Source organism: Rhinoderma darwinii, chromosome 7, assembly GCF_050947455.1.
Source record: "Rhinoderma darwinii isolate aRhiDar2 chromosome 7, aRhiDar2.hap1, whole genome shotgun sequence".
In the NCBI taxonomy this organism is placed as follows: domain Eukaryota; kingdom Metazoa; phylum Chordata; class Amphibia; order Anura; family Rhinodermatidae; genus Rhinoderma; species Rhinoderma darwinii.
The window spans coordinates 143,943,816-143,971,796 of record NC_134693.1 but is presented as its reverse complement, the minus strand read 5'-3'; the positions used below and the strand labels follow the sequence as shown (position 1 = coordinate 143,971,796).

The following is a 27,981-nucleotide window of genomic DNA, read 5'->3' as shown; positions in this document are numbered from 1 at the left end:
TTTCCAGTCTATTAAATATTAACCATTAAATTGAATGAACAATTCTGGTGCACCGTGCGAGTGACGTACCAGCACCTCTCCATCAACATGACGCACTCCCCGCTGAGAAATCTGGTGTATGCTGACCCAATATTTCTCACAGCAGAGGCTTTGTTACAATTGTATCCAGTCCACATAATCCTCTGTGAGCTGAACACCGATACATTGTAGCAAACGGTCAGGTCAGGAGATGGTTTAGATCAGAGAATTGTCTACACTGACACAATTGTAACAAATTCTCAGCTGTAAAAATGACAAGGTAAACAATGACACTAACAGCAAGCACAGATCTTAAAATTGGTGATTAATTTAGACAAAGTTCATTGAACTTTTTACTATACAATGATTAATTTTTATTTATATAAAACCAGGAACCTCATTTAACCCTTTAACTGAAGGAGAAAATTCCAGTTTATCTTGACTTTCAGAGATGGTGGATTCTGGGCAGAGGTGTGAGCTCAGGTGAGCAGGAGGAGGGACGGGATCAGACATGGGACAGCAGCATCTCTGGCCTCCACATTGCCGTCTCGCCGTCTCTCCTCCCTCTCTCTCTCTTCAGCTGTGAATGGTACGTAGAGTGGGAGGGGAGTGGGAGACACTCAGACCAAGAAGCAAAGAGCTCACCTCTCGGACTCGCAGGCAGACCCCACAGCTCAACGATCAGTGGGGCGAAGAACCCAGGACCTGTTCTCACTCCCTCTCCGGTCCTTAACCCCTTCATCGGCTTCTTTCCTTTGGAGTAGTGGCAGCAGGTGAGTCCTGCACTGTGGGAAGACAAGAACTTGCGTTACTGTCATGCTGTGATTGTCAGCTCTTGGGGGCAGAATGGTGACTGAGTGTAGCTGCGGAGTCTGGTTTTAGGGGCGCTGGTTCTGTGTGATTCTTGGATATCCAGAGAGCTTGTTCTGCAGGTGAGGTGGGATCTTGTACATTTGGATGCAGTAATGCGGGTCTACAATGTGACGGCTGCATTTAAGTCCAGAGCTTTGTGTGTAGAGAAGGACAATGAAGTGTTTATTGGAGCTGCGAGGACTCTGCGGAATACATTGGTCTACTCGTTGTGTATATATATGAGGATTCAGTGTATATTACAGACGTACGCCACATTTATACATATTCATGTGTGTGGAGCTTTCATGTTGCGCTGTGAGTTGTGTATTTTTGAGCATATATCAGAGGGGGCACAGCTGACATTACACCCAGAGATCGGACATGTAGTGCTCTATTATACAGGGGTAGAGACGGCTTACTCATTCTCCTGCTGCCTCCGAACATCTGGGGGAGTTTGTTTGTCATGTTGAGCTCTCTCTGTGGACGTCACGGACGGCACCTGGCGAATGATCGAGTCGTTTGTGTTTTTATTCTTGCTGAAACCTGCGCTGAAATATTCTGCGGCTCACGTGTCAACGGGACAAGTTTATAAAATGAAGCTGAAAATGGTAGAAGCAGGTGCGACATATTTATAAAGCGACCGACGGACGATTTTTGACATTTTCCTTATGTGGTTTAATTTGCCATAAACAAGCGGGAAATTTAGAAATCAAATGCGACATTTTCTCTAAAAAAAAAAATGTAAAAAATTATCAGGTCATGGTTATCAGGTTATGTAGGGTTTGTGGTTCTCAGCTCCGATTATCGCGAAGTTGCGGTGAAAAAAAGCACGCAGTTTTGTGAAGGTTTTTGCTGTGATTTAGCGTAACCACAACCATCTACTGATGTGATTTAGCAATAGCAGCAAAAAAATCCAAAAACCTGCTCATGTGAATACAGCCAAAAGGAGCAAAATGTTGCAGATAAAGTTTCGTGTGTTTGTGATCACTCCATCCTATAGAACGGAGCCAAAATGGCGGACATACAGACATTTGTATATTTTCTGCTCATCTGATTTTGCCCCATTTACATTTAGTTGTTATATTTGCAACACATCCCTTTATCTATCGTCGCCCTCGTACGTCCGGGCGCACGCGGAATCCTGACAATACCGTCATAAAAACAAAACAAATGTATCAACGTCTTCTAAAAAGAAATTTAAATAACTGCCAGAAAGTGATTTTCCTTGTTTTTCACGTGTCCATCCTAAACCTAAAATAATTGTCACCCGGCAGATAATATCCCTGCATTGTTATTTGAGGTCCCAGTTTTGCAGCGGACATTTGCGCTATTGTTCCTGAGCGATGGTCCCTGTGGGTCATGTGATGTGCGCTCCCTTCACACCTGTTTCCCGGGGCGATGAGATCATTTAATACCTGCACGAGGAATCTGATCCCAGGAAGTCACGGATCATCCGGCTCCGTCTATGACGCTGCTGCGCGCGGTTTCATTCCCTCTTCGGTCCCGCGGCGCGCCTGACCTCTGACCTCTCAGGTGCGGTGACCTGGAGGGGCCACTTCCAGGCATAAAAGCTTTCAATCCACCAGGCAGGTTTTACAATCTCTGAATTTCCATAAAAAAATGTGAAGAAAAAAAAAAACAACTTATTTCTTGGGAAAGCTAATCTTGAAATAATGCAGATGCCGGAATTAGCGGCTAATACGGTTCTCCTGATCTCTCCGCAGCGCGCGGTCTTATGTGAGGTCACGGGGTCACGTCTCCCCTATAATATAGTATTCATTTCACACTCATAAAGACCCTGTTGTTTTACGTGACGTCGGCCAAACACAACAGCAATAAGTCGCTATATCCGGTAATTACTTAAATAAGAGGTTCAGCGTCAGGTCACCTGTAGACGTAGCGTCAGCGTGCCAGGCACAGCACACGGCATGACCGCAAATTGTTACGCTTTTGCTATGTCATTTTTGGTCGCACGGCTTTTACAACTGAAGCACATGGTTTCCATCTTTTTAGCTGTACATGGTGCGCCGCCAAAAAAACGCACCGCACAATCAGGGCGATATGCGTTAAAGCCGGCCGTGATTCTTGGCAGCACTTTAGCGCTACGTGTACAAGGGATTATCAAATATTCTGAAGTATCCCACGGTCTTTATAAAACCAAGAGAAGGGAGCCCACAATACAAGGTCACCCCAGGATCCGCTGCAGTCACTTTGCTTCAGAATCGCAGTCATTTTCTCGTTACTTCGTCTTCTGTGATATCCACATTATACGGCGATCCTGTGCTGGAAACAGGAGGATTATCATTGTATATGTGACATGACACTGCGCGGAGCCTCTTGTGGCCGTGTTAGAACTCTCTCCCTATATACTGTACATATATACTTATACTGCTGGCCCTCCGGCCCGTTATCCCGCCGGTCTATTAGAATGATGAATGTTCTGGCCCCTCCACCTGTCATTCATTTGGCGATCACTGCAGGGACTCCAGTAGATCTGTTCTATATTAATCTCTGGATATTATATTGCGCTAATAAAGAATGGTTTAAAATAATGTCTGGATTCCCGCCAGGTGCCCATTAAACTTCATGAGAACATCAAAAGGCAAAACTCTCTTTGAAACTAATATTGAGATTTCTTCAAAGGCCGCAGTTCTGCCCCCCCCCCCCCCTCCTCCGTTATCTGGAAGTGGCCCGGTATGGACTGGTACTGGTTCCCAAATGTAAAAAGGATATTTCCCTCCCCCATTTGCTACTGTTCCCAGCTCCAGGGGGTCCTTGTCACCTCTTCTGATGATCTCCGTCCCCTCTCACCTGTTAACAGGATGATGATGATGATGATGATAATACTTCGTTGATGTAGAACATACAATGGGGTATTATTATGAACCCCGTTAACATTCCCATATTGAGCGGCGGCTGCAGGTAGGGGGTCGAGCACCAGATACTTGGCACTTTACACTTGGACAGCACTTCAGTCCATTACTGGTGGAAGTCCATCCTATACCCCTCTATGATGTCTATGAACACCTCAGGACGTGACATTCTGGAGGAACCCTATGGTCATTTGGGAACTAAACTAACTCGACGGCGCTTAAAGGGTCTCTATGTTTTCATAAATAAAGCGGTTCAGTTAGTGATTGAAAATGTCACCACTTCGTAAAATAAACCATTTTTTTCTATTCTCTGGGTGCAGCCTGCAGTGTAAAGAATGGAGGTTTTATTTTTTTACCTGGTTGTCATGGCTACATCCAGGATCGTGTATAGATGTGAATGACAATTGTGTTTCATTCATTTATATTTACATTCTGTATATTTATATTTAATGATACATACCCCCCATGTAATATAGTGCCTGTGTATATGAGTATAGGTAGTATATACAAGGGGAGGAAGTGGATTTACCTCTATACATATAGAAATGAGCCTGGATGTAGCCATGACAACTAAAATGAAAACCTCCATTCTTTACACTGCAGGCTGCATCCAGAGAGATGGAAAAAGAGCAAATTAGGAACGAGATTTATGTTACAAACGATCTGAACGTCTTGTGATTCTGATTTGTACGGGGGTCACATTCATTGTGTGGGTCATTATATGCACAGCTGAGAGTCCGGTCACAGTAACAATCAACGGCCGACAACAAGTGTAAGAGAAATGTCAAATTATCAGCTCTTCAGAATTCTCCAGTCCTGGAAACAAGAGATCACCCGAGACAGTGCGAAAATAAACCCGTCCTGCGGGGGAATCCTCTACTGGAGCGCGTCCAGGGATGTATCATGCTGGGGAGGAGGCGGGCACGGGGCAGATACGGGGGGCTCGCGCTGGACGCAGTGCGGTGTAATACTGGGGGGACTGATGTGACGCAGTGCGGTGTAATACTGGGGGGCCTGTGTGACGCAGTGCGGTGTAATACTGGGGGGACTGTGTGATGCAGTGCGGTGTAATACTGGGGGGCCTGTGTGACGCAGTGCGGTGTAATACTGGGGGGCCTGTGTGACGCAGTGCGGTGTAATACTGGGGGGACTGTGTGATGCAGTGCGGTGTAATACTGGGGGGACTGTGTGACGCAGTGCGGTGTAATACTGGGGGGCCTGTGTGACGCAGTGCGGTGTAATACTGGGGGGCCTGTGTGACGCAGTGCGGTGTAATACTGGGGGGACTGTGTGATGCAGTGCGGTGTAATACTGGGGGGCCTGTGTGACGCAGTGCGGTGTAATACTGGGGGGACTGATGTGACGCAGTGCGGTGTAATACTGGGGGGACTGATGTGACGCAGTGCGGTGTAATACTGGGGGGACTGATGTGACGCAGTGCGGTGTAATACTGGGGGGACTGATGTGACGCAGTGCGGTGTAATACTGGGGGGCCTGATGTGATGCAGTGCGGTGTAATACTGGGGGGCCTGATGTGACGCAGTGCGGTGTAATACTGGGGGGACTGATGTGACGCAGTGCAGTGTAATACTGGGGGGTCTATGTGACGCAGTGCGATGTAATACTGGGGGGACTGATGTGACGCAGTGCAGTGTAATACTGGGGGGGCGGATGTGATGCAGTGCGGTGTAATACTGGGGGGCCTGTGTGACACAGTGCGGTGTAATACTGGGGGAACTGATGTGATGCAGTGCGGTGTAATACTGGGGGGCCTGTGTGACGCAGTGCGGTGTAATACTGGGGGGACTGATGTGACGCAGTGCAGTGTAATACTGGGGGGCCTGTGTGACGCAGTGCGGTGTAATACTGGGGGGCCTGATGTGATGCAGTGCGGTGTAATACTGGGGGGCCTGTGTGACGCAGTGCGGTGTAATACTGGGGGGCCTGTGTGACGCAGTGCGGTGTAATACTGGGGGGCCTGTGTGACGCAGTGCGGTGTAATACTGGGGGGACTGTGTGATGCAGTGCGGTGTAATACTGGGGGGCCTGTGACGCAGTGCGGTGTAATACTGGGGGGCCTGTGTGACGCAGTGCGGTGTAATACTGGGGGGCCTGTGTGACGCAGTGCGGTGTAATACTGGGGGGACTGTGTGATGCAGTGCGGTGTAATACTGGGGGGACTGTGTGACGCAGTGCGGTGTAATACTGGGGGGCCTGTGTGACGCAGTGCGGTGTAATACTGGGGGGCCTGTGTGACGCAGTGCGGTGTAATACTGGGGGGACTGTGTGATGCAGTGCGGTGTAATACTGGGGGGCCTGTGTGACGCAGTGCGGTGTAATACTGGGGGGACTGATGTGACGCAGTGCGGTGTAATACTGGGGGGACTGATGTGACGCAGTGCGGTGTAATACTGGGGGGACTGATGTGACGCAGTGCGGTGTAATACTGGGGGGCCTGATGTGACGCAGTGCGGTGTAATACTGGGGGGCCTGATGTGACGCAGTGCGGTGTAATACTGGGGGGACTGATGTGACGCAGTGCAGTGTAATACTGGGGGGTCTATGTGACGCAGTGCGATGTAATACTGGGGGGACTGATGTGACGCAGTGCAGTGTAATACTGGGGGGGCGGATGTGATGCAGTGCGGTGTAATACTGGGGGGCCTGTGTGACACAGTGCGGTGTAATACTGGGGGAACTGATGTGATGCAGTGCGGTGTAATACTGGGGGGCCTGTGTGACGCAGTGCGGTGTAATACTGGGGGGACTGATGTGACGCAGTGCGGTGTAATACTGGGGGGACTGATGTGACGCAGTGCGGTGTAATACTGGGGGGACTGATGTGACGCAGTGCAGTGTAATACTGGGGGGCCTGTGTGACGCAGTGCGGTGTAATACTGGGGGGCCTGATGTGATGCAGTGCGGTGTAATACTGGGGGGCCTGTGTGACGCAGTGCGGTGTAATACTGGGGGGACTGATGTGACGCAGTGCGGTGTAATACTGGGGGGCCTGTGTGACGCAGTGCGGTGTAATACTGGGGGGACTGATGTGATGCAGTGCGGTGTAATACTGGGGGGCCTGTGTGACGCAGTGCGGTGTAATACTGGGGGGACTGATGTGACGCAGTGCGGTGTAATACTGGGGGGACTGATGTGACGCAGTGCGGTGTAATACTGGGGGGACTGATGTGACGCAGTGCGGTGTAATACTGGGGGGCCTGTGTGACGCAGTGCGGTGTAATACTGGGGGGCCTGTGTGACGCAGTGCAGTGTAATACTGGGGGGGGCGGATGTGACGCAGTGCGGTGTATTACTGGGGGGGCGGATGTGACGCAGTGCAGTGTAATACTGGGGGGTCTATGTGACGCAGTGCGGTGTATTACTGGGGGGACTGATGTGACGCAGTGCGGTGTAATAGTGGGGGGCCTATGTGACGCAGTGCGGTGTAATACTGGGGGGCCTGTGTGACGCAGTGCGGTGTAATACTGGGGGGCCTGATGTGACGCAGTGCGGTGTAATACTGGGGGGCCTGTGTGACGCAGTGCGGTGTAATACTGGGGGGCCTGTGTGACGCAGTGCGGTGTAATACTGGGGGGCCTGTGTGACGCAGTGCGGTGTAATACTGGGGGGCCTGTGTGACGCAGTGCGGTGTAATACTGGGGGGCCTGATGTGACGCAGTGCGGTGTAATACTGGGGGGCCTGTGTGACGCAGTGCGGTGTAATACTGGGGGGCCTGTGTGACGCAGTGCGGTGTAATACTGGGGGGCCTGTGTGACGCAGTGCGGTGTAATACTGGGGGGCCTGTGTGACGCAGTGCGGTGTAATACTGGGGGGCCTGTGTGACGCAGTGCGGTGTAATACTGGGGGGCCTGTGTGACGCAGTGCGGTGTAATAGTGGGGGGCCTGTGTGACGCAGTGCGGTGTAATACTGGGGGGCCTGATGTGACGCAGTGCGGTGTAATACTGGGGGGCCTGTGTGATGCAGTGCGGTGTAATACTGGGGGGCCTGTGTGATGCAGTGCGGTGTAATATCGGGGGGCCTGTGTGACGCAGTGCGGTGTGATACTGGGGGGCCTGTGTGATGCAGTGCGGTGTAATATCGGGGGGACTGATGTGACGCAGTGCGGTGTAATACTGGGGGGCCTGTGTGATGCAGTGCGGTGTAATATCGGGGGGACTGATGTGACGCAGTGCGGTGTAATACTGGGGGGACTGATGTGACGCAGTGCGGTGTAATACTGGGGGGCCTGATGTGACGCAGTGCGGTGTAATACTGGGGGGACGGATGTGACGCAGTGCGGTGTAATACTGGGGGGGCGGATGTGACGCAGTGCGGTGTAATACTGGGGGGACTGATGTGACGCAGTGCGGTGTAATACTGGGGGGGCGGATGTGACGCAGTGCGGTGTAATACTGGGGGGGCGGATGTGACGCAGTGCGGTGTATTACTGGGGGGACGGATGTGACGCAGTGCGGTGTAATACTGGGGGGGCGGATGTGACGCAGTGCGGTGTATTACTGGGGGGGCGGATGTGACGCAGTGCAGTGTAATACTGGGGGGTCTATGTGACGCAGTGCGGTGTATTACTGGGGGGACTGATGTGACGCAGTGCGGTGTAATAGTGGGGGGCCTATGTGACGCAGTGCAGTGTAATACTGGGGGGCCTGTGTGACGCAGTGCGGTGTAATACTGGGGGGCCTGATGTGACGCAGTGCGGTGTAATACTGGGGGGCCTGTGTGACGCAGTGCGGTGTAATACTGGGGGGCCTGATGTGACGCAGTGCGGTGTAATAGTGGGGGGCCTGTGTGACGCAGTGCGGTGTAATACTGGGGGGCCTGTGTGACGCAGTGCAGTGTAATAGTGGGGGGCCTGTGTGACGCAGTGCGGTGTAATACTGGGGGGCCTGATGTGACGCAGTGCGGTGTAATACTGGGGGGCCTGTGTGATGCAGTGCGGTGTAATACTGGGGGGCCTGTGTGATGCAGTGCAATATCGGGGGGCCTGTGTGACGCAGTGCGGTGTGATACTGGGGGGCCTGTGTGATGCAGTGCGGTGTAATATCGGGGGGACTGATGTGACGCAGTGCGGTGTAATACTGGGGGGCCTGTGAGACGCAGTGCGGTGTAATACTGGGGGGTCTTGCGCAGGTGTCTGATTAATTACAGATTTTAGATGTAATGATCTCTTATAAAGCTTTACTTCTATGTTGGATATTCCGCCTCCTCTACAACCGCCATCTTGTTTTCTTGCAGGTTGGCGAGTCGCCTGTCCCTTTAAGATGAGAGTCCTCCGCAGTCATCTGCTGACATGTGTTTTGCTGTGTTGGGGTGTCAAAGGGAACAGTACGGTTACCCCTCGCCTGAAGCTGTCCTATCATGGTGAGCAGAATATTCCAGAAAATATAAATCCTCGTGTCATACTTTACTGTCTTATCAAAAATTATATTCGGCAGCTTAATTATTTCTGTTTCTGGGAAAGCTGGGTGACAACCAATATGGCCGTCATTAGGACTACCACATGGACCATCACACAGCTTTCCGAAACTTAAAGTCTAACATCCTCTGATTCTATATCACTATATAAGCTGGGGAGATTTTGCTCTACAGGACTCTAGGAAAGCTGGGTGACAGTGTTAATTCTACTGCTGACCATAGAGATTGTCACACAGCTTTCCCAGAGAGAGACGCTGAACAGAACAACAATGTGACAGAAGAAGACGACTAATAGGGGTTGTCCAGGATTAGAAAAACATGGTCGATTTCTTCCAAAGACAGCGCCACACCTGTCCACAGGCTGTGTCTAGTATTGCAGCTCAGCTCCATTGAAGTGACTGGGACGGAGCTGTAATAACACACACAGACTGTGGACAGGTGTGGCGCTGTTTTGGCAGTAAGCAGCCACGTTCTTCTAGTCCTGGACCGGCGCTGACTTTATGGGAGCCGCTCCTTGAACAATTCTTTTTCTGATCGTTATTAAACGTTTGTTATTCAGCAGTGAAGTGGATTGGGGGGGGGGGGTATTCATCTTATTGAGGGCGCTGTAATGGGGGGAATAAAGCCGCATGATGAATGGCTCTCAGCTCTGCCGCCCGCACACACTTAACCTCCGACCTTTAAATGACACTTCCAAAAACAACGCCTGAAAGACTATTGACTGTGACTGGGAATGAGGAGGCTACAGGGGGGCCCCGCTGACCGGGTTATCCACCGAACCAACAGATTCTAGAAAAACATCATCCTCAATGAATTCACAAATGACAAAAGTAACTCTCCTGACACGAAGTGACGACTGATGCGACCCCCAGCGCTGCTCATCTTCTGCCGCAGGCCCGGAGATCTCCGCATCACGTTATACACATTGGCGTGACTCCTTATATAACCGAGTCCGCACCGCAGATGGAAACTCTTTACTTATCTTGTACTATTACATTATGTCTTATACTCCAGTCACATCCAGAGCTGCAGTGACCATTCTGCTGGTCACTGCTTGGATTCTGTCAGTGCAGCCCTGTGCTGACAGACACAACCTGAGCTCCCATAATGCACTGTACTGGTGAAGACTACTGTACAGTGCCTGATGTCAGATCTACATCTCCCACAATGCACCTCAGAAGTGCATGCTCAGTACAGGCGCTGAAACATCCTGCATTGTTGTAGATGTAGCAGCATAATTGTGAACGCAGCTCTGGATGTGACTGGAGTATGAGATGATGCAACAGCTGAATTATAGATGCAGCTCTAGATCTCATTGGAGTAGAACATTTGATGTAACTCAGGATCAGTACGTGAGAAGTAAAGCAGAACATTTACAAGTTCCCTCAGCGTTTTTTGGAGCTATATCCTGTAAGATGAGGGTCTATGATCCGTGACGCCGCCGCCGCCGCCGCCAGGTGACTGGATACAGATACTAGTAATCTGCTGTTATTCCAGATTTGGTCCCCCATCACCCCTATTTGTGTCTCCCCCAGATCTGTCTCTCCACGGCCTGCGCACGTACACGGTCAATCGCTCTTGCTGTTTCGATGCCCTGTTGCTGGATGAGGAGCGCAGCCGCCTGTTTGTGGGGGGGAGGAATTACCTCCTGTCGCTGAGTCTGGATAACATTACACAGAATGAGCTTGTGGTAAGGTCAGCCTATTGTTTTTCAGCGTGGTGGGCACGTAACCCCCCAACAAGACGCCGCCTTTATGGGAATAGAACGTCCGATACTAAACATGGTGTATTGTTCAGAAAAGTGCCGAAAAACGTTGATAATTTGTGCGACTGGAAGGCCCCGCTCCCCCATATACTGATGAACCCTATGCCGGGGGTGAGGGGTCCTGATACATCTGGCGCTCAGAATGTGCAACATTGTTACAAACGCAACTACAACATTACTGCATGAATAATCCCGCTCCATAGCGTTGGGCCCCATGCTCATGACCATGAAATATCTCGGTCCGCAATTACGGACCCGCCCGGTTCTATTGGCCGCCGACACCTTTCCTTGTATCGCTACGGATCGGTGTCTGTGCCGTAGAACCGTGCTGGGAATTATGGAGCATGTCCTACTTTTCGTTTATACACGCCGTGCTTCCATACTTTGTATCGGGGCACGGCACGAAAATGTCGCCCGCGGTTACGGGCACGGCCGTCTGCATGAGGCCTTAGGCTGTATTCGCATCTGTGTTGTGGCTTCCGTTCTAGTGTATAAGTCAGAGGACCACAAGAACGGAAGTTAACGTTTCCATAAAAAAAAAAACATTGATTTCAATAGGTTTTATTTTTGCATAAGTTGCGCTCCGTTAGGCGCCGTTCCATCAGGTTTCGGTTTTGTTGACAGAAGAAATGCTGTAGCCGACTGCGCTATTTATTCCATCAAAACAACGGAACTCGTTCACAACGGTGACAAACGGAAACCATTAGCTAGGTGTTCGTCACCAATGAGATCAATGGTGAGGAAAACGGAAGCAAAGGTTTCCGTTTGCCTTTCCGTTGAGGGGTTAACCCGACGGAAACCTCCAATGGAACCCCCGGAACGGAAAGGCAGCGGTGATGTGAACAAGCCCTAAAAATGAAAGCAAGAAAGATACAAAGATAAAAACTGATCCGTTATAACGGATAACAAACGTAAAGTAGAGAGAGTCTGTTTTTTTTTTTTTTACGGATCCGGTAAAACGGGTGCCACAACGCAAATGTGAATGAAGTCAGCGCCGCACAGCAGAGCCATAGTAACATCGGCCCTGCTTCATCATCGGTTGGTTGCCATCAAGCTCCCTGTATTTTTGTGGCTTGACTCGCCCCCATAGTGTGTAATGGAGGTAATGCAGGGGGTCTGCCGATCCACGAACATCCCGATAATGTCATATTTCTCTGTGTCTCTTGTAATCGGCTATTTCTCCATCTTTAGATTCCGTGGCACGCTCCCGTGGAGTGGAGAGAAGAGTGCAACTGGGCAGGAAAAGACATTAATGTGAGTCCACAAGTAGCGGCCACTCTACTGGGAGTCACAATGTTCTACGGGTTACCAGACGCTGCGTCTATCACATGAACCGCACCGGAGACACGACATGCCGTCCACGGATAAGACACGGCGCGCTCCTCTAACACAACCCCGTACAAGATCCGGACTGTCTTCTGTAAACAAAACTCAATCATTTTTAATGAAAAGTTCTGCAACGTTCTAATATACTGGTTTTCTTTTTTTCACGATTTTCAAGGAATCTGCTTGCGGTCAGTGAATGGGAACATAGATTACTTACATCAAGAAGCTAAAAGCCCATCCTGATCATGAACTTGTCTTAACCAATATACCCGTGTGAGAAGTATTATGTCCCGGCTTTGACGGCAAGCAGAGGTCTTGAAACTGGTGAATTGAAATACAAAGGCTATTAGAAAGCTGCAGAGCCCTCCATTATATAATGACTCATCTCTACTTATATAAAACCAATGCCCCTCTGCTTCACTTCTGCCGCTGACACACTCCTGACGAACATCTCGGGTTGTGTGACGCGACACTTATCACTACCTGCGCTGCCCTACACACCGACTCACACCCCAGCTTTGCCTGTTTACTTTCTGAGCCATTAATGAGTTTCCAGGGGTTAAAGTGCGTAGGAAGCAATCAAATAAAGGTGCAGGAAAGGGAGAGGAGGAGAGGGGGGACAGCTCTTATATGGAGGACACGATGTCACGCCCTATATACAACATTGCAGTTCCCAGATATATATTCTATATAATATATATGTGACTCTATGGGCAGAATGTAGCCAGCAATGGATCCTGCCACTTCCCAATGCCTGGCGGTAGTCAATGCCCTGTGGCACCGCAGCATGTGAGGGGTCTCACCCCCTTGCTGGGCACATGGTTTGTAGAGCGCAGCCCTCGGCCACCTGCAGGGGAATATCTGACTGTGCAGAGATTTGTATTGTTAATCTGCATTGCTGAAAGTTCAGGGTCAAGTATGGGGGGGGGGGGGTGCTTGTGAATTCCAGCTTGAAGGTGCGACTCCCCCTCCTCTTCTTCATCAGCAGGGTCCTTTCCCTCTGAGTTATGCCAGTTATCTGAGGTGGGGGAGGGATGAGCGCGCTGTATGTGGCACCAGCTGGATCTCTAGGATTGTAAAGTGTCATTTTGTACAAGTTGTGACATTACAGCCTCGTAACATTTCCTTCTCTCCCTGCAGTCGGAATGTATGAATTATGTGAAAGTCCTGCAGCTATATAACCGCACTCACCTGTTCACCTGTGGGACGGGAGCTTTCCACCCCGTCTGTGGCTTCCTGCACGTGGGACAGCGCGCGGATGTGAGTAGCCATGATTGTGGAGACACAGCCCACTGACCTGTGGTGAAGGAGATGCAGACATGTTATTTCTATCACATTAGAAAACGTGTGGATTTGTAGCTGTAAACATGAGGGTATTAGTGCGAAAAACCAAAGACATTGTAAATGACAACTTCAAAAATGGAGCAATTCTCTCCAGCAGTGGAGGTGACGCACAGGTTGATGTGTGTGAGGCGGGTTGAGGTGTGTGACGGGTTGACGTGTGTGACGGGTTGACGTGTGTCACGGGTTGACGTGTGTCACGGGTTGACGTGTGGCACGGGTTGACGTGTGGCACGGGTTGACGTGTGGCACGGGTTGACGTGTGGCACGGGTTGACGTGTGTCACGGGTTGACGTGTGTCACGGGTTGACGTGTGTCACGGGTTGACGTGTGTGACGGGTTGACGTGTGTGACGGGTTGACGTGTGTGACGGGTTGACGTGTGTGACGGGTTGACGTGTGTGACGGGTTGACGTGTGTGACGGGTTGACGTGTGTGACGGGTTGACGTGTGTGACGGGTTGACGTGTGTGACGGGTTGACGTGTGTGACGGGTTGATGTGTGTGACGGGTGGCACGGGTTGATGTTTGTGCTGTTCTTTGCAGGACCCCGTGTTTAAGCTGGACACCCGGAGGCTGGAGGATGGGAAGGGGCGATGCCCATATGACCCCAAACATGCAGCCGCCACCATCCTCGTTGGTGAGACGAGATTATTCAGACTGCAGTAAATTGTCATTTACCAACTGCGAGAAGACATTATAAAACCCCAAACATGATGTATACATACAGTGCGGCTATACACGGTGCATTCCTATATACTCACTCTGTACTGTCACCTATATACATCCAGTGCATTCCTATATACTCACTCTGTACTGTCGCCTATATACATCCAGTGCATTCCTATATACTCACTCTGTACTGTCACCTATATACATCCAGTGCATTCCTATATACTCACTCTACTGTCGCCTACATACATCCAGTGCATTCCTATATACTCACTCTGTACTGTCGCCTATATACATCCAGTGCATTCCTATATACTCACTCTGTACTGTCACCTATATACATCCAGTGCATTCCTATATACTCACTCTACTGTCGCCTACATACATCCAGTGCATTCCTATATACTCACTCTGTACTGTCACCTATATACATCCAGTGCATTCCTATATACTCTCTGTACTGTCGCCTATATACATCCAGTGCATTCCTATATACTCACTCTGTACTGTCACCTATATACATCCAGTGCATTCCTATATACTCACTCTACTGTCGCCTACATACATCCAGTGCATTCCTATATACTCACTCTGTACTGTCGCCTATATACATCCAGTGCATTCCTATATACTCACTCTGTACTGTCACCTATATACATCCAGTGCATTCCTATATACTCACTCTGTACTGTCGCCTATATACATCCAGTGCATTCCTATATACTCACTCTGTACTGTCGCCTATATACATCCAGTGCATTCCTATATACATCCAGTGCATTCCTATATACACACACACACTCTGTACTGTCACCTATATACATACAGTGCATTCCTATATACTCACTCTGTACTGTCACCTATATACATCCGGTGCATTCCTATATACTCACTCTGTACTGTCGCCTATATACATCCAGTGCATTCCTATATACTCACTCTGTACTGTCGCCTATATACATCCAGTGCATTCCTATATACTCACTCTGTACTGTCACCTATATACATCCAGTGCATTCCTATATACTCACTCTGTACTGTCGCCTGTATACATCCAGTGCATTCCTATATACTCACTCTGTACTGTCGCCTATATACATCCAGTGCATTCCTATATACTCACTCTGTACGGTCACCTATATACATCCAGTGCATTCCTATATACTCACTCTGTACTGTCGTCTATATACATCCAGTGCATTCCTATATACTCACTCTGTACTGTCGCCTATATACATCCAGTGCATTTCTATATACTCACTCTGTACTGTCACCTATATACATCCAGTGCATTCCTATATACTCACTCTACTGTCGCCTACATACATCCAGTGCATTCCTATATACTCACTCTGTACTATCCCCTATATACTCATTCTGAACTGTCACCTATATACATCCAGTGCATTCCTATATACATCCAGTGCATTCCTACATACACACACACTCTGTACTGTCACCTATATACATACAGTGCATGCCTATATACTCACTCTGTACTGTCACCTATATACATCCAGTGCATTCCTATATACTCACTCTGTACTGTCGCCTATATACATCCAGTGCATTCCTATATACTCACTCTGTACTGTCACCTATATACATCCAGTGCATTCCTATATACTCACTCTGTACTGTCGCCTGTATACATCCAGTGCATTCCTATATACTCACTCTGTACTGTCGCCTATATACATCCAGTGCATTCCTATATACTCACTCTGTACGGTCACCTATATACATCCAGTGCATTCCTATATACTCACTCTGTACTGTCGCCTATATACATCCAGTGCATTTCTATATACTCACTCTGTACTGTCACCTATATACATCCAGTGCATTCCTATATACTCACTCTACTGTCGCCTACATACATCCAGTGCATTCCTATATACTCACTCTGTACTGTCGCCTATATACATCCAGTGCATTCCTATATACTCACTCTGTACTGTCGCCTATATACATCCAGTGCATTCCTATATACTCACTCTGTACTATCCCCTATATACTCATTCTGAACTGTCACCTATATACATCCAGTGCATTCCTATATACATCCAGTGCATCCCTATATACTCACTCTGTACTGTCGCCTATATACATCCAGTGCATTCCTATATACATCCAGTGCATTCCTATACACACACACACACACACACACACACTCTGTACTGTCGCCTATATACATCCAGTGTATTCCTATATACATCCAGTGCATTCCTATATACTCACTCTGTACTGTCGCCTATATACATCCAGTGCATTCCTATATACATCCAGTGCATTCCTATACACTCACTCTGTACTGTCGCCTATATACATCCAGTGCATTCCTATATACATCCAGTGCATTCCTATATACTCACTCTGTACTGTCGCCTATATACATCCAGTGCATTTCTATATACATCCAGTGCATTCGTATATACTCACTCTGTATTGTCGCCTATATACATCCAGTGCATTCCTATACACACACACACACTCTGTACTGTCGCCTATATACATCCAGTGCATTCCTATATACGCACTCTGTACTGTCGCCTATATACATCCAGTGCATTCCTATATGCGCACTCTGTACTGTCTCCTATATACTCACTCTGTACTGTCGCCTATATACATCCAGTGCATTCCTATATACTCACTCTGTACTGTCACCTATATACATCCAGTGCATTCCTATATACTCACTCTTTACTGTCGCCTATATACATCCAGTGCATTCTTATATACACACACTCTGTGCTGTCGTCTATATACATCCAGTGCATTCCTATATACTCTCTCTGTACTGTCGCCTATATACAACCAGTGCATTCCTATATACTCACTCTACTGTCGCCTATATACATCCAGTGCATTCCTTTATACTCACTGTCGCCTATATACATCCAGTGCATTCCTATATACTCACTCTGTACTGTCGCCTACATACATCCAGTGCATTCCTATATACTCACTCTGCTGTCGCCTATATACATCCAGTGCATTCCTATATACTCACTGTCGCCTACATACACCCAGTGAATTCCTATATACTCACTCTACTGTCGCCTACATACATCCAGTGCATTCCTATATACTCATGATAACATTTCTGAACATTAATCTTTCGCAGCATTCCTGAGCACACAGCTGATTTAACCCTTTCTTCCCTGGCTCTCGTTCTCTCACAGGAGATGAGCTCTACTCTGGGGTTGCCACTGATCTAATGGGGCGAGACTTCACCATATTCAGAAGCCTGGGCCGGAGACCCCCCCTGCGCACTGAACAGCATGACTCCCGCTGGCTGAATGGTCAGTCCCGATCACCATTTTGCTGTAAAATTTACAGATCATATCTGCAGGGAATACATATATATATACTGCAGGTAGGGCTGCTTATTGAGGCGGTGGAATACTGGAATGTGGCTGCAGAGCAGTCAGAGATCACCCTCACCATGGAGTGGCTCTTACCTGACTGAGTGCTATATGGGGGGATGGTATTGCCTGGGAATGATCAGGTCATTATTACACATCATAATATAAATGACAAATCAGTTTTCAATCAGTTATGAAAATCCTGTCCAATCAGCCTGTGGATAAAACACCCCAACACCCTACATCAGATGACTGTACAGTACCTGGTGCAAAGAGGACACTTCTCAAAATACAAAATCACCACAGCAAACCCTGTGCAAAAACTGAACAAGCAGGGAATGCTGGGAGATTTTAGCTCTGAAGCCTGCAGACTTGTAAATGCAGCTCTGGAGTATAATACAAGATATAACTCAGGATCAGTGCAGGATAAGTAATGTAATGTATGTACACAGTGACTCCACCAGCAGAATAGTGAGTGCAGCTCTGGAGTATAATACAGGATGTAACTCAGGATCAGTACAGGATAAGTAATGTAATGTATGTACACAGAGACTCCACCAGCAGAACAGTGAGTGCAGCTCTGGAGTATAATACAGGATGTAACTCAGGATCAGTACAGGATAAGTAATGTAATGTATATACACAGTGACTCCACCAGCAGAATAGTGAGTGCAGCTCTGGAGTATAATACAGGATGTAAATCAGGATCAGTACAGGATAAGTAATGTAATGTATATACACAGTGACTCCACCAGCAGAATAGTGAGTGCAGCTCTGGAGTATAATACAGGATGTAACTCAGGATCAGTACAGGATAAGTAATGTAATGTATGTACACAGGGACTCCCCACCAGCAGAATAGTGAGTGCAGCTCTGGAGTATAATACAGGATATAACTCAGGATCAGTACAGGATAAGTAATGTATGTACACAATGACTCCACCAGCAGAATAGTGAGTGCAGCTCTGGAGTATAATACAGGATGTAACTCAGGATCAGTACAGGATAAGTAATGTAATGTATGTACACAGTGACTCCACCAGCAGAATAGTGAGTGCAGCTCTGGAGTATAATGCAGGATATAACTCAGGATCAGTACAGGATAAGTAATGTAATGTATGTACACAGTGACTCCACCAGCAGAATAGTGAGTGCAGCTCTGGAGTATAATACAGGATGTAACTCAGGATCAGTACAGGATAAGTAATGTATGTACACAGTGACTCCACCAGCAGAATAGTGAGCGAAGCTCTGGAGTATAATGCAGGATATAACTCAGGATCAGTACAGGATAAGTAATGTAATGTATGTACACAGTGACCCCACCAGCAGAATAGTGAGTGCAGCTCTGGAGTATAATACAGGATAAGTAATGTATGTACACAATGACTCCACCAGCAGAATAGTGAGTGCAGCTCTGGAGTATAATACAGGATGTAACTCAGGATCAGTACAGGATAAGTAATGTAATGTATGTACACAGTGACTCCCCACCAGCAGAATAGTGAGTGCAGCTCTGGAGTATAATACAGGATATAACTCAGGATCAGTACAGGATAAGTAATGTATGTACACAATGACTCCACCAGCAGAATAGTGAGTGCAGCTCTGGAGTATAATACAGGATGTAACTCAGGATCAGTACAGGATAAGTAATGTAATGTATGTACACAGTGACTCCACCAGCAGAATAGTGAGTGCAGCTCTGGAGTATAATGCAGGATATAACTCAGGATCAGTACAGGATAAGTAATGTAATGTATGTACACAGTGACTCCACCAGCAGAATAGTGAGTGCTGCTCTGGAGTATAATACAGGATGTAACTCAGGATCAGTACAGGATAAGTAATGTAATGTATGTACACAGTGACTCCACCAGCAGAATAGTGAGTGCCGCTCTGGAGTATAATACAAGATGTAACTCAGGATCAGTACAGGATAAGTAATGTAATGTATGTACACAGTGACTCCACCAGCAGAATAGTGAGTGCTGCTCTGGAGTATAATACAGGATGTAACTCAGGATCAGTACAGGATAAGTAATGTAATGTATGTACACAGTGACTCCACCAGCAGAATAGTGAGTGCAGCTCTGGAGTATAATACAGGATGTAACTCAGGATCAGTACAGGATAAGTAATGTATGTACACAGTGACTCCACCAGCAGAATAGTGAGCGCAGCTCTGGAGTATAATGCAGGATATAACTCAGGATCAGTACAGGATAAGTAATGTAATGTATGTACACAGTGACCCCACCAGCAGAATAGTGAGTGCAGCTCTGGAGTATAATACAGGATAAGTAATGTATGTACACAGTGACTCCGCTGTTTATGGAGAGTAACCGCTGACCTGTAAGTACACTGCCATATAATGAAGCTATAACATACAAATACTATGTGTACATGTGGCATATACAGTGTATACAACCATGTGACAGGAGGCTCCTGCAGTTCAGTAGGAAGTTCTTTGTAACTTTCCCTGTTTTGCTATTTCAGAACCCAAGTTTGTTAAAGTTTTCTGGATTCCGGAGAGTGAAAACCCAGACGATGATAAAATCTACTTCTTTCTTCGGGAGACGCCAGTGGAGGGCCTGGGAGGGGTTAAACAGTCCTACGCCCGGATAGGGCAGATCTGCCGGGTAATTACTTTATAACTAATCTATGACTAATTTGTAACCACAAGGATTTTTTTTTTTTTTTAATCTTCTGTACTTTCTCCTTCCGTGTTGTTTGAGACCATTATAAATGATGAGAATTAATTTTGTCTTATAGAATGACTTGGGCGGCCAGCGGACCTTAGTGAACAAATGGACAACGTTCCTGAAGGCGCGGATTGTGTGCAGTGTGCCTGGGAGAGAAGCAGGGGGCGACACTTACTTTGACGAGCTCAGTGAGTATTTATTGGTTGTTTTGGATTTGTCAGCGGTAACCATGTAATAGGACGCTGTGAGGACACGGGCGACAGCTTTTATAGCGCCGCGGTTAAACATTACATTATTTCCGTACCATATAAAACCACAGCAGTGAATGCAATAAATCGGCAGCTGAAACATAAGGCATTGCCCACACTACACCGGACACATTACAATTCATCCTATTGGCTCTGCAGCATAATGATGGGAGTTGTAGTTCCCGTATAGCTGGAGAGCCACACATTGGAAACCACTGAGATCGCATATAGCAGACAACTAATAACAATTCGTTGCCGTAGTTGCCTTTAACAGGAAACGGCAATCACTGATTTTATATGCAGATTCCAAATGAATTATATTGTCTGCTTAAAAATCAATTCCGTTTCATACAACTTTTTACACTTTTGCTGCTACATTAAAAATGCGGAAAAAAAAAAAAAAAAAAAAAAGATTGAGCGACTTACGTTTGTCTTTCTCTCTTCTAGAGGACGTATTTCTGCTGCAAACCCGCGACAGGAGGAATCCACTGATATACGCTCTGTTCTCCACCTCCAGGTGAGATTACAGATACCCAGTCTGGAAGAAGATCAGAAACTACTTTTAACAACCTGTATATACTGTAGATTTAACCTATATAAAACATAGAAGAACATGATTAATTGCTTTACTTATCCTGTACTAATCCTGAGTTACATCCTGTATTATACTCCAGAGCTGCACTCACTATTCTGCTGGTGGAGTCACTGTGTACATACATTACATTACTTATCCTGTACTGATCCTGAGTTACATCCTATATTATACTCCAGAGCTGCACTCACTATTCTGCTGGTGGAGTCACTGTGTACATACATCACATTACTTATCCTGTACTGATCCTGAGTTACATCCTGTATTATACTCCAGAGCTGCACTCACTATTCTGCTGGTGGAGTCACTGTGTACATACATTACTTATCCTGATGAACGCTACACGTGAACTATAATACAGTGATTATCTTTTGACCTCACATACACAACTTCCCCAATGAGACTTTCCTAATTTTTTTCATTATTAAAAACGTAGCTAGAATTACACGACATGTACAGATATTTGGCTACAGTTGGATTTTCCCATGGAAAACATTTGTATGGTTGCTTGTTGTTGAACGCGAACACTAAATGTCTGAGAAAAACGTCAACATCTGTTTCCATTAGTCAGAAGCGAGCGCTAAGTATCGGTCATAGAGTCGACATTGCATCTTCAAGTGCATTCATGTATCAGGGGATAGTGTAGTGCTCTGCAGTGAAGTGATGGACTCCTCTACATCCAGCAAACGAGGAGGCAGTCCCATGTAGCGGCACAGTCCCATGTAACGGTTAGCTCTGTGTGCATAGCAGTGATCTGGTTTTACAGGACCGCTCTGCATTTCCCTCAGTTCTGTGTTCCGCGGTTCTGCAATATGTGTCTACACCATGAATGACGTCCGCAGAGCTTTCTTGGGACCCTTTGCCCACAAGGAAGGACCCAACTACCAGTGGGTGTCATATCAAGGCAGAGTGCCCTATCCTCGCCCGGGGATGGTAAGTGACCAGATGGAGACTGATGAATTCTGGGAAGTGTATTACAGCGGTCACAATACATGAAATCTCTTTCTAGTGTCCCAGTAAAACTTTTGGAAGTTTTGAATCCACCAAGAACTTTCCAGACGATGTTCTGCAGTTTGCACGGAATCACCCGCTCATGTTTAACCCGGTGACTCCCGGCACTGGGAGGCCAATCTTCTTGCACAGTCATTCTGACTTCACCTCCACCCAGCTTGCCGTTGACAGGGTGACTGCTGCTGATGGAGAATACGACGTCATGTTCATTGGCACAGGTGAGACCAGGCTGCAGTCTTCATGTCTTTGTGTCTTTGTCTCCCGGTTCCTCTGACGTGGCGCTTCCTCTCTGCTAGATGTGGGCACCGTGCTGAAAGTGATCTCTGTGCCCAAACAAACCTGGAATGAGAGGGAAGAGCTGGTGCTGGAGGAGCTTCAAGTCTTCAAGGTAGAAACAGAGCAAAAAATATCAGTGACATAGCAACAGGGGTTTCCAAGGCTGCAATGCAACCAGACCCCAAGTCTGGGGGGTCCCTGGACGCCATTGTTCCATAGGAGATCAGTGGCGCTATAGGATGATGTAATAACAGTAGACACCGCTAGATCAGTGAATATTGTAGTCTCAGATTCTATAGTTTAGGCGGGGTGTGCTGTCACTGGCTGTTGGGGGGCTCCGCTCCTGCCTTCTCATATTTTTGCATCTTCCTCTCTCCGAGCAGAATGCGTCCCCGGTCACCAGCATGCAGATCTCGTCTAAGAGGGTAAGTTGAAGAATTTGTGCAAATGTTTGCAAATCTCTGCTAAGGTTTCTCACTCCGGTCTTGACTTTGCTTTTACTTTCTTCCCAGCAACAACTGTATGTAGGATCAGCGAGCGGCGTCTCCCAGGTGCCTCTGCATCGCTGTGGTATCTATGGAAAGGCTTGTGCCGAGTGCTGCTTAGCCAGGGACCCGTATTGTGCTTGGGATGGTGCCACTTGTACCCGCTACCTGCCCAACACCAAGAGGTAAAAGACCCGTGCCAATACCAGAACAGCACCCGCCGCCCTACATACAATTTTCATTTAACGTTCCTACCCTAACCAGGGAAGATCGGCTCCCACCGGGACCACCATCTAATATATCACATGTATGTCGCCCACAGGAGGTCTCGTCGCCAGGATGTCAGGAATGGAGACCCCAATACACTGTGTTCCGGAGGTGGGTTCTGAGCACCCCTATGCTTGTCTCTATATCCAGCCATTATACAAATGTTAAAGGATTTACAGTCTTGGGGTCGTAGATACAGGTTTCTGGGTTTTTTAACCCCCTCAATGGCAGGACAGAACCGAAAAAAATCCAACAGTCGATGAAACTTTCTATAGATTGTCTGTCACTGCCGGGCCTTACATCACAACCAATTCACAGCTAATTATCGGGAAAACGCTCGTTCATCGGCTGATTACATAGTTTTAAACGCATCAACTTTTATCATTGTCGGCAGCACTTCTCCCGGTGTAAACACTGCGGTGCCGACGCGATGGAACTGTATGGGGACGAGTGATCGGAGTAACGAGCGATCATCCCCATACATAGCTCCATGTGAGAGGAGCAAACGAGCGCCAATCAACGAGCTGTCTGATTGGTCTTCGCTAGTTTACACGGCCCACGTTGGACCGTATAATACTACCTTAAAACCTTCAGCTTTCGACAACCACCCTATTTAAAGGGATTATCCACTTCGAACAATCCCCACTTGTTAGGGTATGTGCACACACACTAATTACGTCCGTAATTGAGTAAGTCCCGGACCGAACCCAGTGCAGGGAGCCGGGCTCCTAGCATCATACTTATGTACGATGCTAGGAGTCCCTGCCTCTCTGCCGGACAACTGTCCCGTAGTGTAATCATGTTTTCAGTACGGGACAGTTGTCCTGCAGCGAGGCAGGGACTCCTAGCGTCGTACATAAGTATGATGCTAGGAGCCCGGCTCCCTGCACTGTGTTTGGTCCGGGACTTGCGGCCGAATTACGTCCGTCAATTACGGACGTAATTAGTGTGTGTGCACATACCCTTGGGGTGATATTAGATAGCCCGACGAGGGCCGTGTAAACGATCGCGGATCAACGAGAGAGCTCTTTGATCGGCGCTCATTTGCTGCTTTCACAAGGAGCTAGTGTGAGAACGATCGCTCGTTACTCCGATCGCTCATCCCCATACACGATCATCATGTTGGCAGCACGTCGTTGTTCACACAGGGAGATGTGATGCCGACAACCAGAATAGTTTCAGTATTTAAAACTATACAATCAGACGATGAACGAGTGTTTGCTCGTTCATTGGCTAATCGTTACCCTGTATACGCAGGGCAATTATCAGGAACGAGCGAGGTATGAACACTCGTTTGCCCAATAATTGGCCAGTGTAAAAAGGACCTTTAGAAGGGAGCCTTGACAATAAGAGGACCACAAAGTCTCCCCCTGCTGAGACCCCAGCGATCAATTGTAATCTGCAGGGAAAACTGGCAGCAAGTAATGTCCCTGCAGCGCCACCACAGGATAAATTAAGCATTACACAGTGCCCATCCACATCAATTTATTTCTGTTGCTTATATAGCACCACCATATACTGCAGCGCTGTACAGAAGTTGTCATCACTCGCTGTTCTCAGTGGGGCTCACAATCTAGATTCCCTATGTGTATGTTTTAAAGTGTGGCAGGAAAACCACGCAAACACGGAGAGGACGTACAAACGCTTTGCAGATGTTGACCTTGGTCGAATTCGAACCCAGGACTCCAATGTTGCAAGACAATAGTACTAACCACTGGGCTGCCCATAAAGAGTTGTCTGTGTATTGCAGGACAGGCGCTCCAGAGAGAGGGACGCTGAATGTAAGGGCCAAGAGAAGAGGATCCTGAACGGAGGACCTGCCCTATTAATTATCCAATAGGGTGTATATATGTATATAGATGCAGTCTCTCCTACTACTGACCCCTCTAGTATTCTCTGAATGACTATGTGCAGTGTTGTATCGTGATGGGATGCCTATAGTTTTGTCTTAATAACGTCTGAATATTAACATTCCCCCACACAGAGCAGCAGAGGCTCAGCATACAGAAGAAGCACCTGTACGGGGTTGAGGGGAGCACAGTCTTCCTCGAGTGTCTCCCCAAATCCCTACGAGCTCAAGTCACATGGATCCATCAAAAGGCGCCGGAAACACCTAGAAAAGAGGTAAGAAATACCATCCATTACACGGTCGACATGGGACAGGTCCAGTCATCCGACAATACAACAGAAGGAGATCTGAAAAGCTGCTATAGAGTCAATGCGCACGATTTGTGGTTTGCCGCGCGTGGTAAATCCGCAGCGTAATACATGACCGGCGTACTCAATCCAGTAAATCCCATGTACACGCTGCAGTATTATTCTGCATGTAACATTTTAGATTTTAAAATCCACAGCATGACAATTTATGTTGCGCTTCCGCTTGCGAATTGTATCTGCCGAATGATGAGGAAAATCGCACCAAATACCACAGTATGAAAACGCATCGATTTACGCAGCAAATTGTAAAAAGGCGCGATCTGGTGCGGGTTTTACCTGCAAATTTTCTGCGTATTGCTGTGGTTTTGGTGCATATTTTCTGCAGCAAAATCCGCAAGGTAGGCATGAAGCCTAAACCTTCCCCTCAAGTTACTATTCATAGCTCGCCAGTCACAGTATAATCAGTAGCATCTCTGATAACTTTGCTAAAGTCCATGGTATTAAGGCCAGCACAGCCCCGTGCTATCACCAGATTCTGGGGTCGGCCCAGACACTTCGTATTAAGTTCCATTTTGGTAAGGCACTTACATCTTTAGAATGCTGCCAATACTGTACTTTATGTACGTTGTACTGATTTTGACTTATATCATGAATTGTACTCCAGTCACTTTCAAAGCTGCATTCAGAAGCTGTTTGCTGTTGACTCTCAGGCTGCAGGACATCGCTTCTCCCTGCTGGTTCAGTGTCAAAATGTAATCATTTCCCTTTCTCCAGGTGCAGTTTGATGAACGAGTAATAAAGACGGATCGTGGCGTCCTCCTGCGCAGCGTGATGCGTCGTGATGCCGGCATTTATCTGTGTCACTCCTCGGAGCACGGCTTCACGCAGCTCCTACTCCAGCTCAATCTAGAAGTGATTCCACCTTCTCGGGCTGAGGAGCCATTGAGTGTTCACCGTCTGCCGCAGATGGGATGGTACCACGAGTTTATGAGGCTCATTCAACAGCCCGGCTCCAAAGGAGAGCAAATGTGTGAGGAGCTATGGGCTCGCAAGGGCCGGACATCCCACCCTCCGGGGCCCCAGGGTGCACCACAGCTACCAGCATCTAAGGGTCCTGGAAGGCCACTGGCTCCACTTAGTATGAAAGCAAAAGCACAAAAATGGAAGCACCTGGAGGAAAAGATAAAAGTGCGAAGTCGTCGGACACATGAACGCCAAAGGGCTGAACGTGGGCCCAGAAGTGCCCCAAGTTAGGTGCCTGCCTATTGGACATATGAACCCTTAAACTGTACATGGGGCTGGCCGAGGGTGAGCACCGGGAGGGGCAGAGGTGCTGTTGTATCACTGTAATCCGGAGCAATGTAACAGTATACAGATATTATTGCTCTGTAACCCCAAGTCCTACCAGAGTGTTGCTCCATTAGCTCTTGGTTATGGTGGGAATGCAGAATAAGTGGTATATGAGCTCAGCCCTCGGTTCACCCTCCAGGTTTCCCTATTTATGAGCACTCCAATCACCCCAGGGCATCACACCGTCACGTCACACAGCCTGCGGACGAAGGGCTCTGCCGATCAACTGGTCAATGTGTGCAGAGAACACAGCCCGGATGTTACAGGAGCGCAGCCGGACGTCCGCATTGCACCCGGCACGATGATCTCATGACTCATTCATTCCAAGACCGGACCCTTGTTTATTAGTGAAAGACCAAAACGCAGGAGGCGCATGAAGCAAACGACAGATCTGCTCCAACTGTTGTGGACGCCATTATGGGCGCTGACGATTTACATACCAGATACCAGCGAACGTTTGGTCGTCCAATAACTACACTCCCGTGATCGTGCTCCACACGTCGGTGCCTCTTCTAATATTAGGACAATGGGACGAAGTGGAAATGATGTTAGTGACACACGATATCCACTAGTCTCCAGGTTCAAAGACAATTGTAAGATCAATACATCAAAAAACTGACCCTAAAAGTGAAGGGATATCAGATTATATCAAATCTCAAATACAATGAATTTCCCCAACAGTCGTGAATGCGTTTTAAAGGAAACCTTGAACCTTCCCCAAAGTGGAGGCAGAAAGATGACCTGACACCTGAAGAAAACAACGAGGTGCAACGTACCGGTCAGTATTGGGCTGGATTCACATGCGGCAGATTTTGTTGCAGTAAATCAGTTTCCTTCATCTCAATGTGGTGGTTTCTGCAGCAGGTGCAGGGATTTCTGCAAGTCACATCCAGATAAATGGAACGGATTTTCTGCCACAAAATCTGCTGCGTGTGAATCCAGTCTTAATGAATACCGGCTGTCCGCATCCACGATGTGCAGGTGACCGAAGGACATTGAACATCCCGGTGTTTCAGAAACATCAAGGACTGTTACACGGGCTGCGTGGCTGGACGGCCCCTGTGGCCCTACAGAAAGAGAAGGGTTGTCCACATGTGCCCCAGCTCACAGTAAACCAGGGTTACGGTCCGTTATAAAGACGCTGAATGCCAATAACTTTGCGTTCTTCTTATTGTAAAATATAAGTATTTATCTTAAACCAGCGGCGTGAGCTCCGTGCCAAGCACACCGCCCGGCCTC

The 27,981-nt window shown here is 47.7% G+C and overlaps 1 protein-coding gene and 1 long non-coding RNA gene across 3 annotated transcripts in view; one reads left to right on the top strand and one right to left on the bottom strand.

The window, feature by feature from the left end:
• Positions 1-431: 431 nt before the first annotated feature.
• The window catches only part of LOC142656942 (uncharacterized), a 37,229-nt gene continuing 9,679 nt past the window's right edge, over positions 432-27,981 (bottom strand). Inside the window, exons 3-7 of one of the 2 annotated variants that reach the window (XR_012849777.1) lie at positions 21,031-21,142; positions 13,461-13,566; positions 2,286-2,472; positions 1,290-1,469; positions 432-803 (exon numbers count right to left, since the gene is read on the bottom strand). This is a non-coding gene — a long non-coding RNA (uncharacterized LOC142656942). The remainder of the gene's footprint in view (positions 804-1,289; positions 1,470-2,285; positions 2,473-13,460; positions 13,567-21,030; positions 21,143-27,981) is intronic. The other variant, XR_012849776.1, reaches the window with a different exon arrangement.
• SEMA3B (semaphorin 3B) lies at positions 529-27,422 on the top strand. The gene is made up of 18 exons (XM_075831964.1): positions 529-791; positions 8,999-9,124; positions 10,714-10,868; positions 12,135-12,197; positions 13,410-13,529; positions 14,155-14,248; positions 17,469-17,588; positions 20,151-20,293; positions 20,427-20,544; positions 21,052-21,121; positions 21,985-22,129; positions 22,206-22,425; positions 22,504-22,595; positions 22,867-22,908; positions 22,996-23,153; positions 23,291-23,346; positions 25,220-25,359; positions 26,167-27,422. The coding sequence occupies exons 2-18, from the start codon at positions 9,025-9,027 to the stop codon at positions 26,644-26,646; spliced, it is 2,316 nt and encodes a 771-aa protein (XP_075688079.1). The 5' UTR covers positions 529-791; positions 8,999-9,024; the 3' UTR covers positions 26,647-27,422.